Source organism: Plectropomus leopardus, chromosome 2 (genome assembly GCF_008729295.1).
Source record: "Plectropomus leopardus isolate mb chromosome 2, YSFRI_Pleo_2.0, whole genome shotgun sequence".
Taxonomy (NCBI): Eukaryota; Metazoa; Chordata; class Actinopteri; order Perciformes; family Serranidae; genus Plectropomus; species Plectropomus leopardus.
The window spans coordinates 13,396,189-13,411,846 of NC_056464.1; the positions used below are offsets into that span (position 1 = coordinate 13,396,189).

The window sequence follows — 15,658 nt, forward strand, 5'->3', positions numbered from 1 at the left end:
TTTGTCTCACAGCAGTCTCCCAGGAGAAGCGAATTTGAGTTGTCAACTTCATTGGCCTTGAACTCACAATATGTGCACACACAAAGGACAAATAAATAAGCTGTTTGATCTGCCTCTTGGTTTCACTGAAATGGAGTATAGAAGAAGAGATCAAAACAGAATTTCAGAAGAGGAAAAACAATAGAGCGGATGAATAATTGAGCCCAGTGCAGGAGAAAGAGGATAAAAAGATAAATTAAAGAGGCGAAAGAGAAGGAGAGCTCACTGGGAGGGAGAAACAGCACAAGAAAAAAAAATGCAATATGAGAGAGATAAAGATAGCGAGGGAAGCAGGAAGGGCAGTGGGCGCAACAAATACTGCAGGGAGTGAGTTTTGAGAGAGCAAACAAGAGATTACAGCTTTCACAGTGGGTACTATTTTCTTCCACTGACACATAAAGACCTAATTCACTAAAACAGGTCCGCAGCAAACAATTTGAGTTGACCACAATGGCCACATCTGTCAATAACATCTCTGCAGTGTAACAGTGATTTAGTATTAGGACACCATTCAGCAAATTGAATGTGACAGCAGATGATTTTTTGATGGAGCACAACGTTGTGTTTGCGGTTTCTCACTTTTCACTTCTTCTGCTATACAATCTTTACCCATCCTCCGGTCCTTCTGCGCTCTTCCTTCCTTTTTCGGAGCCAGACTCCCAGAGTCTTGTTTGCTTTGCTGCTTATCTCCAATCAGTCAACATATAAAGCTCCTAGCCAGTCATTGATCTCCTAAGCCCCTTACAATCCAGTCAATGCACACATGCTAACCCACCCTTTGATACAACTACCCCCCCCGAGCAGGTATTCCAGCACTGGAAGAACTAGCTCAGTTACATGGACACCCTGTTGAGAGACACATTTCCGCACTACGCCTAAGAGATAGCCGGACCACTGCTGGGGATGGGTAGAGCTCCCACTTCTAATGATCAACTGTAGTCATGTCACACTGATGCCAAAGCAGAAGGTGGCAGCATTAAAATGAGAGTCATTGCAGAGTAATGACAACCCATTTTGGAGTTATTCTCGTCGTATCTTTTTGTTTCAGTGCCCCAGAACAACAGATGATATCACAGAGAGAGTTATTTTAAACTGGTTACAATCAGGATTTTTGGAACCCTGGTGCTATCTAGAGAACCCTGATGTGTTGGCACCAGTTTGTTATCGAGGATTTGTCATCAACTCACAGCGTTGCACAATGGAAGAAAACACTAAGAAGTGTGTTATTGCACAAAGATATGCTTTTTTTTTTTTTTTATAGGTATATTTCCCTTTATTTATAAGACAGCTAGTTATACAGGAAAGGTTGGAGAAAGAGGGTGCATGCAGCTCACCATGTTGATTGTGTGCCTCATGTAGATTTAGTCCTTTGCAGCAGCCCAGGTTTGGTTGCTGCAAAATTGAATTAAATTAGTTAAATTGAATTAAACTGTAGGTTAAAAATACCTTTTTTTTAATTTCAGATGAAAACCAACTTTTCAGGTTCCAAACTGATTTTTTGTTTGGTTGAAATGCTCTGAACGGTTCAAAATAAGGTGCTGGGACTGAAACAGAACCCGCTCCATGTATGTGGAAAAGGGGTATTATTGGCTGTGTTGGTAGATATAGATTTTTTTTGTTTTATGCATACGGCTGTTCACTGCCAGCACAGATTTAACGATGAGAAGATGGAAGACGATTGACATTTATTGAAATAATGCAAGTGTGGTTAGAGTCGGGTTATAGAGGTTACATTATCCTCCACTTGCTTTTTTTCTTAGTTTGAATTGAACTCCTATTTTGAATTTCTTTTCTGCTCAACCAGGGCTAGTTAAGATTACAGGGTAAGGTTTGGATGAAAGCAGAGGAGCAATAAAAGAGCCACAAGTTTATGAGCTTTCCCCGAATTCTTCTCTTGAAACTGTACATGTGACTTTCATTCCCCAAAACACATGCAGTTTTCTTAAAATGTACATGAAAAGTTGACTGTGCATGTGCTCTCCTTCCTGCCCTTTGACCTTTGGGAGCTCCCCAGTTAAATCAAATTTCACTTTTTGTCCCAGGCTGCAGGTTTAGAGTCATATGAGGTTAAGTGTTAAGGATAAGAGGTTCAGTGGTTGTTCAAGGAGGCACAGGCGTTACTAATTCATAATGCAGTCTCATGCAGATATCTAAAAATAACTAAAAATAAACTGTGATTTCTTCCTCTTGGCTCCCAGACAGTGTAACCCACAAAAGAGGCTCTCTTCTGGTAGACATCTCTGCTACGCTCCGCCCCCCTCCTCCTCTCCTCTACTATAGACTCCCCCCTGTGTTTGAATGTTAAAAAAAGGAAGCCGCAACAAGGCCGATCCTTTTATGTCTGCAGATTTAACAACCAATGAAAAGCCGCGCTGAAAGCTTTACAGGTCCTCCGGGTTTTGGGGGTGACCGTCGCAAAGCCTGTTAGCAGGACGTTTAAAGGCAGGTGATGGCGCTCTGTAAAAACAGATTGGAGAGGAAAGGTGGAAAGTTTATAGCAGAAAGGAGATGTCATGGCATTGCGATATGGTCAGGGTCGAGGGCTGACAAGACGGGAGGAGAGAGCGAGGGAGGGAGAATTGAGTTACAACAGCGGATGCTATTGTAAATAAGGAGATGGCAAAGGAGTGGAGATGGCGGGCTTGGTTTATAAGGTCATTTAAAGGAGTAATGTGGCACACTGTCGGGAATTGGCTTTCATTAAAAGAGCCATCGGGAGAGACAGAAAGAGGGAGACAGCGAGGGAGTGTGTGTCTGTGGGTAAGCAGTATTCCCAACACACACGCAGGCACATTTTTTGGATCTACATGTGGTTATACATGTGCATTCCCGGCTCCAGTAAAGCATTTTATATTGCCATTGGGAAAACAACCATCATCGCCCCCTACCTCATCAACAGCTGTGCGCCACTCCCACTGTCGTCACTAGTGCTAGTACAGGAATAATTGTGAACAATAGAGCATATCTATCATACCACAGGGCAGTGATAAGGTTATGCTTGCTCACCAAGGGCCCATAGTGTTAGTATGATTTATGTGGACCATTGTCCTTAATCACAGTCATAATGATTTATGGAGAAGAGAGGGAACTGGTTTGCGTCCGTGATGAGACGAGGATCAGGCCATTCTTGCTCCTTTTCTTCTTTTTTTGTTAAAACATAAACTATTTGAAAGACACTCTGCGATGATTCCTTTCTCCCAAGGTGTCCAATCACTTCTCCTCAACTCTAGCTGATTTCCCCCTCATCCACCTCTCCATTATTCGCTCGTTCATTCACACTCATTTTTCCCCTCTGTCATCCTTTTATTATCTAAGACACACCAATCCCTTGTTCCATCCTTCTTTCAGCTCTCCTTTCACATGAAAACTAGACTCACACTCGTTCTGACAATGACACATAGCGGCCGTCTGCCACCATATCCCATCTACTCAGCACAATGTCCTCGCCGATTCGCCCCGTGTGTGTCTTCCATTACACCTCTCTTTCCCTCTATTCATCCATCCAGCCGGCACTTCCAGGAGATGACCACCTCCCTCTCTTCCCCACCGCTGCTCGTCTTTCTCTTTCCGGGCAGCTAGCCAGCTAGAAAGCTACTGTACTGAGGTCTGTTGACGGAATGAATGGGATGCTCGGAGAAGGATGAATCTTGGAGAGAAGAAGCAGAAGGAACATGGAGAGTAATGGAAATAGCCAAAAGTATAAAAAGGAGGAAGAAAATCAGGACTAGTGGCTCACAGTGTCAAGTGTTTTTGTCCATCTTGCCCTTTGCTTGAGCTGTATTGCTCCGTCAAAAATCCCCAAGGCCACTCTGATATAAGACATTTTAGAGCATAAATGAGTTCCACCATGTCCTATGTATCTCATATCTGTGTTGTACTTAAAGCTCGTGAAGGAATGCCGGCCCCAGTTTAATATTTCAGCACTGTGCTCCGTTGTCTGCCTGCTTTCCGTCCTGCAGCTAACCGGCTTTATCTCTCACCTCAGGCCTCTGCCATATGTTTTTCTTTTCTTGTATTTCTCCATACGTCTCTCTCATATCTCCTCTTTCATCCCGACCTCATAAAAAAGTCAGCCCCCACTGGGCCAGACTCTACTTTAGTCCCCACATACCACTCGGACAGGGCTCTCATGGTTAAATCTGTGTGTGTCTACGCTATAATAGTGTTACCCAAGGGAAGGGTTGTTAAATGCTGTTACTTACTGATCAGCCAGCTCACACTCTGCTGCATGATTTAAAACTGGCCTGCTGTGGCAATTTGATACACACACACTCACACACACACACATCATGAAACAATGATCAAGCGACTCAACAACTTGGGGCCCGTTGGCGAAGAAAAGTTGAATGCAGCACTGACACTTTTCAGCACATGTGCACACACATACGAGCAAACACACGTGCCCACTTTGTCGCACGCTAGCATTCTGGGCATATGCTAGCGATCTGTCACACACTTTAACACACATATCTTGTAAATATCTTGAAACACACACACACCTCAGACCCATTGGGGCCGTGTTGTGAAGCATCTGTCATCACCTTTAGCAGGAGTGGAGGGCTAACTTAAACACTCGATCTTGTTTCTTAGGCAACATCTGTAGCCTATCAGCAAGCTCGTTCATCCAGTGTGGCTGTGGATGGCTCACACACACACACACACACACACACACACACACACACACACACACACACACACACACACACACGGGGCGGGGGGTTTGCGGTCAGCTGTCAATCACAGCACTGTTACCACAGCCACCTGTCAGGTGTCCCAGCATGCTTTGCGAGGCCTCTCCTGTACACGCTTCACTGGAGGCTGTCACACACCACTGGACCGGAATCACTCACCAGAACACATGCATGCACAAAAACACACACTTCTCACAGACAAGCTTTCTTTCAATCTGAGGGACATACACACACAGACACAAACACACACTGACTGTCTGCTGAACTGAATCAGTCTGATAAGCTGTCAAATGCTCGTCTACATCCAGCTGAATATACAGCTTGTTTTTACAAGTTTGATTACAATGAGGAAACTAATTATTCTTCATCACCTCCTGCTCTCCTTCTCTCTCTCTCTCTCTCTCTCTCTCTCTTTCTCTCTCTCTCTCTCCTCTCTCTCTCTCTCTCTCTCTCTCTGTCTCCCTAGGTGGTACGAGTTCCAGTGGAAAGCTGCGAGCAGTACACCACTTGTGGGGAGTGTTTGGGCTCCAGAGACCCTCACTGTGGATGGTGTGTCCTCCACAATGTGTAAGTACTACACACACTCATGCACACATTAACACACTTCACCCTGGTACCCCTCTGTTGCATTGTATAGCAGATAATTGTAAAAGAAGTGTTTGGGTGTTTTAGGTGTGTGTCAGCTGATCATGTTGGAGTGGAGGCACCCACCTGAATGTTTGAGCTCAGGAGATCTTTGTTTCCCCCAGATACTCCAGTTCTTGTTGTTTAAAGGGAAAATTCTCCCCAAAATAGACTCCAGGTTGTGCTATTCCAGGGGTTGTTTTCGTGTTCTTATCTCCTGAAAATAAAAAGTATGAGAGTATCAAGGCTTGAACTGATGATCATTGATCACATTTACTCTTTTGAGTTGACACCAGATTTGTTCTCAGTTTTTGAATCTATTCCATGAGTTTTTTAAAAGTAGGGCAGAAAGGAGCGTTGCAAAGTTTTTTTTCACAATAACTGGCACATTCTTTTCTCAATAGGGGGCATTTTCCCTTTGAGAGTTTTCCTTAGGAATGGAGATAGTGGATACATTTGTGTTTTGGCCATGGGGCTTTTTGTGGGCGTTTACAACTGTGAAGATGTCTGTAGTTACTTTTATTTTATTTTCAGTTGTAACCTTACTCGTATATTTAATTATGTCTTGTAAAGACAAGAAGTTTAACTTGAATAGTCTTAAAGAGACCTTAATATTAAGAATTGCATTTTTCTGATATTTAATTGAACTGACAGACTGAAACCGAAACCCTTTCACACATGCACTGCAAACTTTTATCTAGACATTAGTCTGAGGAGCTGTATTTGAGAACACAATTGTCCAAATGAGTTGAATCGGACATTCAACAAACTCTACCCTGCTAGCTTCCTAGTGCAAAGTTTGTGTTTTATTAGATTGAGCCCATGTGTGAATAGAGCAAGTCATTGTCCAGAGAATTACAGTGAGCGAGTGGGCATGTGATGAAGTTTCTACCATGCAATTCATGCGAAACAAAAATGGTCGGGTTGAGAAGAAGAGTAATTTTCACAAAGATGGTAACAAATATAACTGAAGAGATGATTATTCGGGAACTGTGTGGCCTTCGCCTAAATCAAACCTCTATTTTCATTAGATGAGAACACTTCTGACATAGACAATCTCCTGTTTTGTGCTACATATCTGAAATGCCCCAAAATCAGTGTGTGCAAGCAGGTTTTTAAACATGGGTAAAACGGCTAAAAATAGGATACTGGTAGCTTTCCCATTGCCAGTAGACAAGAGCTGTGTATGCGGCTCTGCAGCAGAAAAGTGCCTGTGTCTGTGTGTGTGTGTGTGTGTTGGGGGTTGTTTTGGTATGTCATGTTCAACGTCACAGACAGGCCGGAGAACATGCAAACAGCACTGCATTTGACCCGAGTGGGAATGCAGATTGTAGCCTTTCACAATACATTAAAAAGCTTGTTAGTGGGTATTTTATGCAGTGCAAAAGAGGTCAAAAAAAAACTCTGCACCTGATTTCTCCAGACATTATCCACAGTATATATGAGATAATGGCCAATATGAATATCGACCCCCTCAATTTCCTAAGCTGTTTTAAAATTTGATTATTGATGCACTGCTATCTGAGCCACAGAGAGCTTAACTGCTACTCCTTTAATCAGACTCTTTCTCTTTATTTCATAAAATATAAATCATTGAACAAGTTTGTTTTAACATGTAAATGCTCAACTTAAAGGCTGTCCAGCTGCTCAGTGAAACCTCGACAGGCTGACACGTATCGAGAACCTAAACGCTGCACACCGAAGAAAAGTAGGCAGCCAGCTGCTGCTTTGAATGTGGCCTGTGTTCACCTCAAACTATTTTTAACGCCTTTTAATAACTTTAGCGGAATGTCTCTAACACCTTTTAATTAGCCACATAATTATGATTCATAGAATAAATCTAACTTCTCCAACTTGAAAGCTCCCTGCCAGGAGAGATACATTTATCCTGTGGAAGTCTGTCAACCGGCGAAACCTCTTAATAGCACATAAATAACAACACAGCTTGGCAGCCCGCATCACTGACACTCCCATTTATCTTAGTGGTATTTAGCTTGTTTTTGTGAGTGTGTGATGTGAACATGGTTCACTACACATTTGCTTTTTAAATACTTAACTTTTTGGCAACAGATTAAGGATTAGTCACTGCTAGTGTTAGCATTTGGCTTACGGACTAGGTTTTATGTTTGCTTTAAGATAACTGTTTAAGATTAGATTTGTAACATTAAGAGTGGAGGTTTGTAATGTTTAGAAAATAAATCTAATCACTCACAAGTGTAGCAACACTGTGTCTGTATGTAATCTCTCCATTTCCTCCCGTTGACTTGAGGGCGTGTGTGTGCACACACACAGGAGAGTGAGAGAGCAGTTACATGTTATTGAAAGGTGACAGGATGTTAAACCACAGTTGGAGCACCTCGAGCATTTAGCATAATGCCATCTCTCGGTGTGTTAATTAAACTTACAAAACATATCACCAACCTGTCTTTCCTCAAGGCACTCACACGCCACCTGTGCTTTTCCATTTTAGCAGTCACACACACGCATCTTAGAAATTACACACACAATCGTGATGGACTTAATCTAGAGATACCCTCCTGTTTGGGCACGTTTTGACCTTGTGTCTTGAACGCAGCTCGATCATTTCTTACCTATTAGTGTTGCCAAATCTGGCTGAGGCCCTTGCAGGCAAATTGGTATTAATAGGCAAATTATTTATAAGCCTCATTTTGGCCCTCTGGTGCTTTTAGCCACATCTTATTAAGAGCTATGGTAGTTTCAATCAGCAGTGGAAATGAACGGGGAATACACACAAACACACACACACACACGCACACACACACACACACATGCAGGTGCTTCCAGACAAATGGGCACACTTCATTCAAACAAACTCACAATAGTCACACGCCAGAGGAGCAGTAGAAGGAAAAGAGGTCCGTAATGAGAAAACGTGTACATACCTTTGTGCATCTCTACTCATGCCTGTACAGTGTGTATGTATGCGTGTGTGTGTGTGTGTGTGTGAGTTAGTGACTCCTGGGGGAGTGGTTGGCGACAGCTTTTTCTTGCTGAGCTCGAGTGAAGGCTAACTAAACGAGGGGACGGGGGGGCTGCTGCTCAGAGCAGGCAGTTAGCATTTTTTTCCCGCCTCCCTCTTATTGTTAAGGCCTCGCAGAGAGCCGCATCAGCACTTTCCCTCTCACCACCGGGACCAGTTGTTGTTAGCGCGAAGGTGAAGTGATAGCTAATGCATTATGAATAGCTAATAGTAAAAAGGCTACAATACGGGGCTGTATACGGATTTTTTAGCACGATCAGTTGGCTCGTAATAAGCGGGGGAAATTGCTGACCCCATTGATATGCGGCTGGTAGGAATTGTATCATTTTTACGGTTCAGGGAAACTTTAATGATTGCCTGTATATCTCCTGAGAAGTTTGAGTTGGGTGGGGTTGTAAACTGAAAAGATGAGGGGGACTGGATGTTCATATAGCTTAGTGGTTCTTGCACAAATGTCAGGGCCAATAAGGTAGTGATGTAAAGGCCTGCAGTAATGGCTGGGGGAAGCTATTTGCCTATTTGTCTTCCGTTATTGCTCCCATTTCTGTGTGACGGTGATGGCTGTGCATGTTTGTCATCTTAATATGATTGTCATATTAGCTTAACAGTCTCTGTCTCTTTTTCCTCCCCTCGCCTCTTGTCTCACTCATCTGTTCCTTTCTTCTTTTTCTTGTCACCTCTCTTCTTATCTGTCTCATAATTTTCCCCGTCTCCCTTTCTTTCCCCTCTCTCCTCCTCTTTTACTGCCTCTCCCTAGTTGTTCACGCAAGGACCGCTGTGAGCGAGCAGGAGAGGCTCAGAGATTTGCGTCTGACCAGAGGCAGTGTGTGGAGCTCACCGTTCAGCCAAGAAATATCTCTGTCACCATGTCTGAAGTTCAGGTTTGTCTTCTCTTGTCTGTTGTGTCAATTGTAAAGGAAATTACACAGTTTTACCATTTAAAACAAAAAACAAAACATCAACATACAAGAAAGGGATAAACTTATGATGGTTATGAAATTTCAGTATCCACAAAAAAGGGCTAAAACTCATTCCAAGGCATCATACACTTAGTCATACTATTTGTTTGTGTTTTCCTGCCACAGTATCAGCTTTTGCTCCCACTAATTGTTTTTTTAAAAAACATGTTTTAATCTTTATTTTGCCTTAGGTGTGCTGTTGGAATACTTACACTATTCAGTGTTATTCAGAACACCACTCTCTTAGAGTCCGGAGCGTACTCTGGGCACAGATGGAGCAGCAGAATGCCGGGTGTAGTGAAAGTGGAACTTAACTGTTCATTCACATATAAATAGAATGCTTTATTTTTTAGAACAGCAGCACTCTTTATTTGATGTTGTCCATAGTTTTTCCAACCTACCTTACAAAAAAAAACCAAAACATTTGCGTTCCCATGGAAACCACACCTCTGTGGTTCAGCGCTGTTTCTTAAAGTTTGCTTTAGCTCACTTTTACAGCTGCTGCTCCTCCTAATCCATTGATCTCATCAGATCATCTCTGATCATTCTTACCACAAGCTGATTATCAGAAAATGCTTTTCTGAAACTGAAATTAGCCCCCCATGACTGTTCCCGAGAAAAAAAAACAAAAACTTGACCAGAGTTCTGCCTGAGCTGCGTTCACAGACCCACAAAAAGCTTTGAATTCAGACAGGGCACACATAATACACACACACACACACACACACACACACACACACACACATATACACACTCTCACCGTGGCACATAGATTCTTATTCTGTTAAACAGCACTGCGTTCCACAAAGCACACTGTTGTTAGAAACAAGCATAGCCAGTTTAGTTAACAGTGGTGCGGTGTGAGATTCATTTCCACCCGCACCCTTAAGGTCTAGGTAGGAAAGAAGTCTGCTGCACTCTCCCAAATCATTACCTTTTCACATTTACGTGGTGAAGGGTTAATTGCCAAAAACAGATATCTCTTTTCATTATTTTCCTAAGTCATATTTTTTAAGTGAAGTTCTGCAAGACAGGAAATATCAGTCAAACCGGTATTGGCTGTTGTGATAAGATATCTCTAAGTTTTCAAATATTCATAAATCATGTTTTTTTTGCACTCAAAGGAATATCAATCAAACTGGTGGTTTATTCATTTTAAAAATGTCCCTTATCTGTTTTTGCAAATGAACTCTTGGTAGTCGTACGTGTATAAGTGCAGTGAGAAAATGAAAAGTCATTTAAAAGTCACTGAATTTTACACCAAGGATGCAGCTGTAACTTAACATGTAGATTTAACTAGGAATCTCAGTCTTGCCATCTATATAATAGAAATCTATAAGTGTGTGTGTGTGTGTGTGTGTGTGTGTGTGTGTGCGCGCGCGCGTGCGCGTGCGGGCATGAGAGCTCTCATTCTGTCAGCAGCTCCTCAATGTAACCACATAGGTTTGACTGATTACAGTTTGCTTCACTTTCTCTGCGCGCATTAACACGAACACATTAACCTTGCTGTAATAGCTGCTCCGACTGACGCACACATGCGCGCGCACAAGCACTCACCCTCCTTTATTCCCGTCGCTGTCACATGCACTCATACCCACACTTCACTCCACCCCCACCCCCTCCTTCCCCAACACCCATTAACCCTCATGTCATATCTTATAACAATCCATGTACACCATGTCCTTCCATTGATCTTGTACTGATTGCCCCTCTCTTCCTCTCTCTCTAGCTGGTCCTACAGGCTCGTAACGTGCCTGATCTGTCAGCGGGGGTCAACTGCTCCTTCGAGGACTATGTGGAGACGGAGGGACGGATCCAGGGTGCACACATCTTCTGCCTGTCTCCCTCCGTCCGGGAGATCATCCCAATCACAAGGAATAAAGGTCGGGAATGAAGGATGATGAAGTCATTGGGGTGGTGAGGTCACTGGGTGGTAGCGTTGGGCGGGTTGGGTATGGATTACGGAGTGTTGGTAATATATTTCAGGAATTTAGTAATGAACTCTTTTTATGTTGGCACTCCATTTGACATGTTTTATGTTTATGTCATCTCCCTGTCTGTCCCTCTTCCCGCCCCTGTCTATAGCACTTAGCACTGTATATTCACCACTATGGGCTGATGTGTCTCCTTCTAAGGACTCTTTTTGTACGTTAAAATTGGAGAAAAGCTCGAACAGAATTTTAATGTTACCACATTATTTGTTTAGTGCGTCTATATTTAGAATACCTTGTCACCACCAATATTGCTCACCCATTCCAATACAAAGCCCCAAACACAAGTCTACATTTATCTACTGAAAATAGAACCATTTTTGAATTCCCATTATCATGCATTATGCACTGTTGTCAGTTTCATTTTATTCTATTTTTTTTCTATCTAAACGACACTGGTTACGCTTCTAGCCTCGTTTCAAAGCAGTGACTTCAGTGTGGTTTATCGTTAAATTTAAAAATATCTGCTGCACCTTTTTTTATTTTGTGCAGACATTATTCACCTGTTTCATGTCCAATTCTGTCAAGCCACAAATGATAAAAACTTGTTTGGTATCGACAGTCAAAGCACTGAAAACATGTCAGATTGTGCGCTCTAAGTTTCCTCAAAGCAAAATCTCAGTAGTTCTTCAACTCAGCCCATTATGCCCCATTATGAGTTCTCATCAGCTCTGGCATCCAAACACTTATTGGTGCTGCTATTTTTAATGCCACCCTACTGTGGGTGTGAGATGAGCAGTGTGTGTCGTTGAGCTACAGTGTTTCTTTGTGTGTGCGTGTTATTTGTCGAGGTCACACAAGTGGAATTTAAAGGGTGGCACTGAGTTGGTTTTTGTTTTGCTTTAATAGACATCCAATTTACCACATATTTTCCCTGTGATTAAATTAAGTTGTTGGTATGGTGTTTGAGCTGTTTAGTAATTATTTTAGATTATATTTTTCTCTAAAACTTAAAGACGTAAAGAACAGTTTAAATCTAAATATATATTTTTCATCATTTGGTGCAGGTGACAAACGGGTGGTGAAGCTCTATCTGAAGTCCAAGGAGACGGGCAAGAAGTTTGCCAGCGTTGACTTTGTCTTCTACAACTGCAGCGTCCACCAGTCGTAAGTTACACTGTTTGAATATTTCTGGCAGGATTCCCACGTTGATGGAAAAACCTGGAAAAGTCAAAAAAAAAAAATCCATGAAAGTTTTGGGAAAGTAACGAAAAACTGTTGGCTGTTATTTCTCCAATACAGGAGCTCTACTGCTCCGTGTCAGCCTTTAATGATAGAATTAACCGAAAAATGAGTGTACTTTACAGTTCTTTTCATGTTTCCATTGTAAATGGTCATGTAAAATTTATTATGGCCAAATTTTGTCTATGATAAATGTGATGAAAATGTGGAAACCCTGTTGTAGATACATTTGATAGTCATTTGCTTTTTTTTTTTTTTTTTAAAATCTGTTTCAGTCTTCTCCCTCTCATTCTTTAAAAAGGTGGACTCTCTGTGTAGTCTCCCTGAAGGCTGTCTCATGTTACTCTTCATGAGATATACAGTTAGACACACACAAATATGCCACCCCCCTCCGACCTCCACAGGAGGCTCGTGTTACCATTGGAGTGAAAAATCGAACGTGCCGTATATGAGAAACGATTGGGATATGAGATGGTAATTCTAGTCTTATTATCATAACCCACGACACACACTAATGATACTTCAATGATTAATTCATTACGCCATGGTCTGCTGTAATGCCTCCCAATCACACACTCTAACCACTTTTATGCCTCCTCTCCGCTTTATAAAACAAATACTTCCAGCTTTTCTGAGCACTCAGTACTCACCATGGTACTTATTTACACAAGAAAGACAAAGTCAAATACTGTGATGATGTAATATAGGGAGTGAAGCCTTGTGCCTATTTCGATGAGTTAGTCTCCTTCACCCTCCAGATGCCCTCAGCTTTCCACTCCCTCTCCTAATCCACCTTCTGCTGAAAATCTCCACCACCCATCGAGCCACACCCCTAGGTCAGGCCTAGCATGAGCCCGATGCACCCTGCTGGGGTAAAAGAATCCTCCAACTCCTCCGCCCCGCCCCACATGATACCCTCCCTCCTGTCCATCCATGGCTGATCCAGGGGAGGCAGAAACGTCTGTTGGGGTATTAGCCTAGGGGCAGCAGATGGCTCAGAGGCCCCTGGGGTACCGCAGGGCTCCATCCTGGCTTCCCTCTGGATGTTAGATGAGCCTCCTCCGAGGATTGTCCGCAAACACACATACACATAGACATACACAGCCACACCTCTCTCCGCTCTGTCGCTTACAGATCATTGAAGCTCTGAACGTCCCGGACACCTAATCCGTTACTGTGACCTTTAACCTAGCTACCCCCGTCTCCCTGCTCTCACACAGAAAAATCCCCTGCCAGAGCAGTGATGATTAGCTCAGCTGGTTAAGGGTGTGGTGGTTTACAATGTAAACTCCCAGTTAATTCATGTCCCATAAGGACACCGTGATGTTTGCTGTAACTCCCAGTGCCTTTTACTGCCTTGGGTACATCTTGCGTCAGATGTAAATCCTGTGAGTACAAATTGCTTCATGCTTAAATAGAAAACACCCAGTTAAAAAAAAAAAGTAACTGTCCTCTAATGAATGTATTAAAATGCGATGTCACATTTAAGATTTTAATATGGCAATGATCTCACACAGTGTAAGAAATGTATCAGAAGTGACGCAGACAAGAGAGTCGCCCATTTGAAGATATTACCCCAATGAAGTCTGATTAAATCCGCTCCCTGGGCTGATCTAATACAGCCTCCGAGTGATGTAATGGACACGTTTAATGAAGTTACAGATATGGCACGTTGCATCTTCGGCGGCGACTGATGGCGACGATAGATGCTGAGATAAGAACCCCATTTGGAGCTGGCACTCCGGCCTCGCATACCCGCTGTGCCCCGCAGACGTCAGTGTGTGGCGTCTGATGAGATCAGACTGGTAATGTTGTTGGCGTAATGACTTCAGGTCCGTGCGGCCACACGCATGGCCCCTGTTTCCAGGATGCTTGGTCATTCTTTACAAAGCCAAGTCTTTCTCTAATGGGCTTAAACTCAAATGCTGCAGGCTTTTACACAATGAGGGATGCACATGTTCTGAAAACATGCAGAAATTTCCGAGCAGAAACGATACTCATCAGCTGCGCCGTCTATTTTTGCAGTCTCAACTATTTAAATAGGCTTTGAAGTAACATTACAACAGAACGAAACAAAACAAAAGGATATCATACCCAAAGTGATAAAATACCATAGTGCAAATGTGGCATCATACATTATGACAGAGAACTGTCTTTGAGTCCATGTCAGATGTCCTGTATGTGCAAAGGAAGGAGCTGATTCATTTTTTTGTGATAACATTTTCATATAGTTTCAATAATAAATCATTTCTACAACACATCTCATTCATGTTTGTCCATGCATTTTACAGATTTTGTGGGTATTGATAGTCCTCAAGGAAAGTTAACCTTTTGTCTAACTCTTCCCTCCCCTCCCCACCCCAGCTGGCTTAGAATGGCCTATGATGTCTAAGTTGTATAATACAAAGAGTAACAAAAAACAACAACAACCAAAAAATTACATACAGAAATTAGTAAGACAATAAAGTGAATAAGTACAACAACAAATGTACTGCTTGTACACATTTACGGCGTATATGTATATAGCACATATCCATATGAAGCAGAAACAGATACAGCTATACAAGTTGAATACGTTGAATTTTCTCAAAATCCTCCTTTGAAGTTCTGCATGTATCTGTCTAATGATCATATCGCTGTCAATGGCGGTCTGTTTTATAGCCATGGCACATCTTGTCTTCCACAATTTGAAGCATAGAATATTGATGATGTGTTGAAACAGTTGTTTATGTTTCACAGGCATCTTCTCGTCCAACGGGCCATACATAACAGAGTTATAACATATATTAATTTGTATACCAAAACCTTATTACATTTACCAGATCTCTTGTGCTCTGTAACAGTCTATTAAAATGTGCTCTTATGTCTCATCCTCAATACAGTGAATCATTGGACATGCTTTGGTTTAAATGTAACAGCTACACGATACGGGGATATTTGAATCCCCCCATCATGTTTCTTAATAGTTTACACTCAATCCTCCATCCCCGAAAAAAAACACACCCCTCCTGCTTATTTACTCAACTGATTACGTCGTGGCCCTTGCCTTTTCAAAAATGCCATAAATTTGCATAGTGGTATTAATCTAATTAGAATTCCCACTGTTTCAGTTTAAGGGTTGCCGAGATTGAAATAGAAAATCACCCACGGCCATGATTGCTCCTTAATTAA

The 15,658-nt window shown here is 42.3% G+C and overlaps 1 protein-coding gene across 4 annotated transcripts in view; it reads left to right on the forward strand.

The window, feature by feature from the left end:
- The window catches only part of LOC121954181 (plexin-A1-like), a 230,490-nt gene that overhangs the window by 118,302 nt on the left and 96,530 nt on the right, over nt 1-15,658 (forward strand). For all 4 annotated transcript variants that reach the window (XM_042501521.1, XM_042501533.1, XM_042501523.1 and 1 more), the window contains exons 5-8: nt 5,197-5,297; nt 9,113-9,236; nt 11,044-11,197; nt 12,313-12,412. In XM_042501521.1, the coding sequence (XP_042357455.1) occupies nt 5,197-5,297; nt 9,113-9,236; nt 11,044-11,197; nt 12,313-12,412 (479 nt within the window). The remainder of the gene's footprint in view (nt 1-5,196; nt 5,298-9,112; nt 9,237-11,043; nt 11,198-12,312; nt 12,413-15,658) is intronic.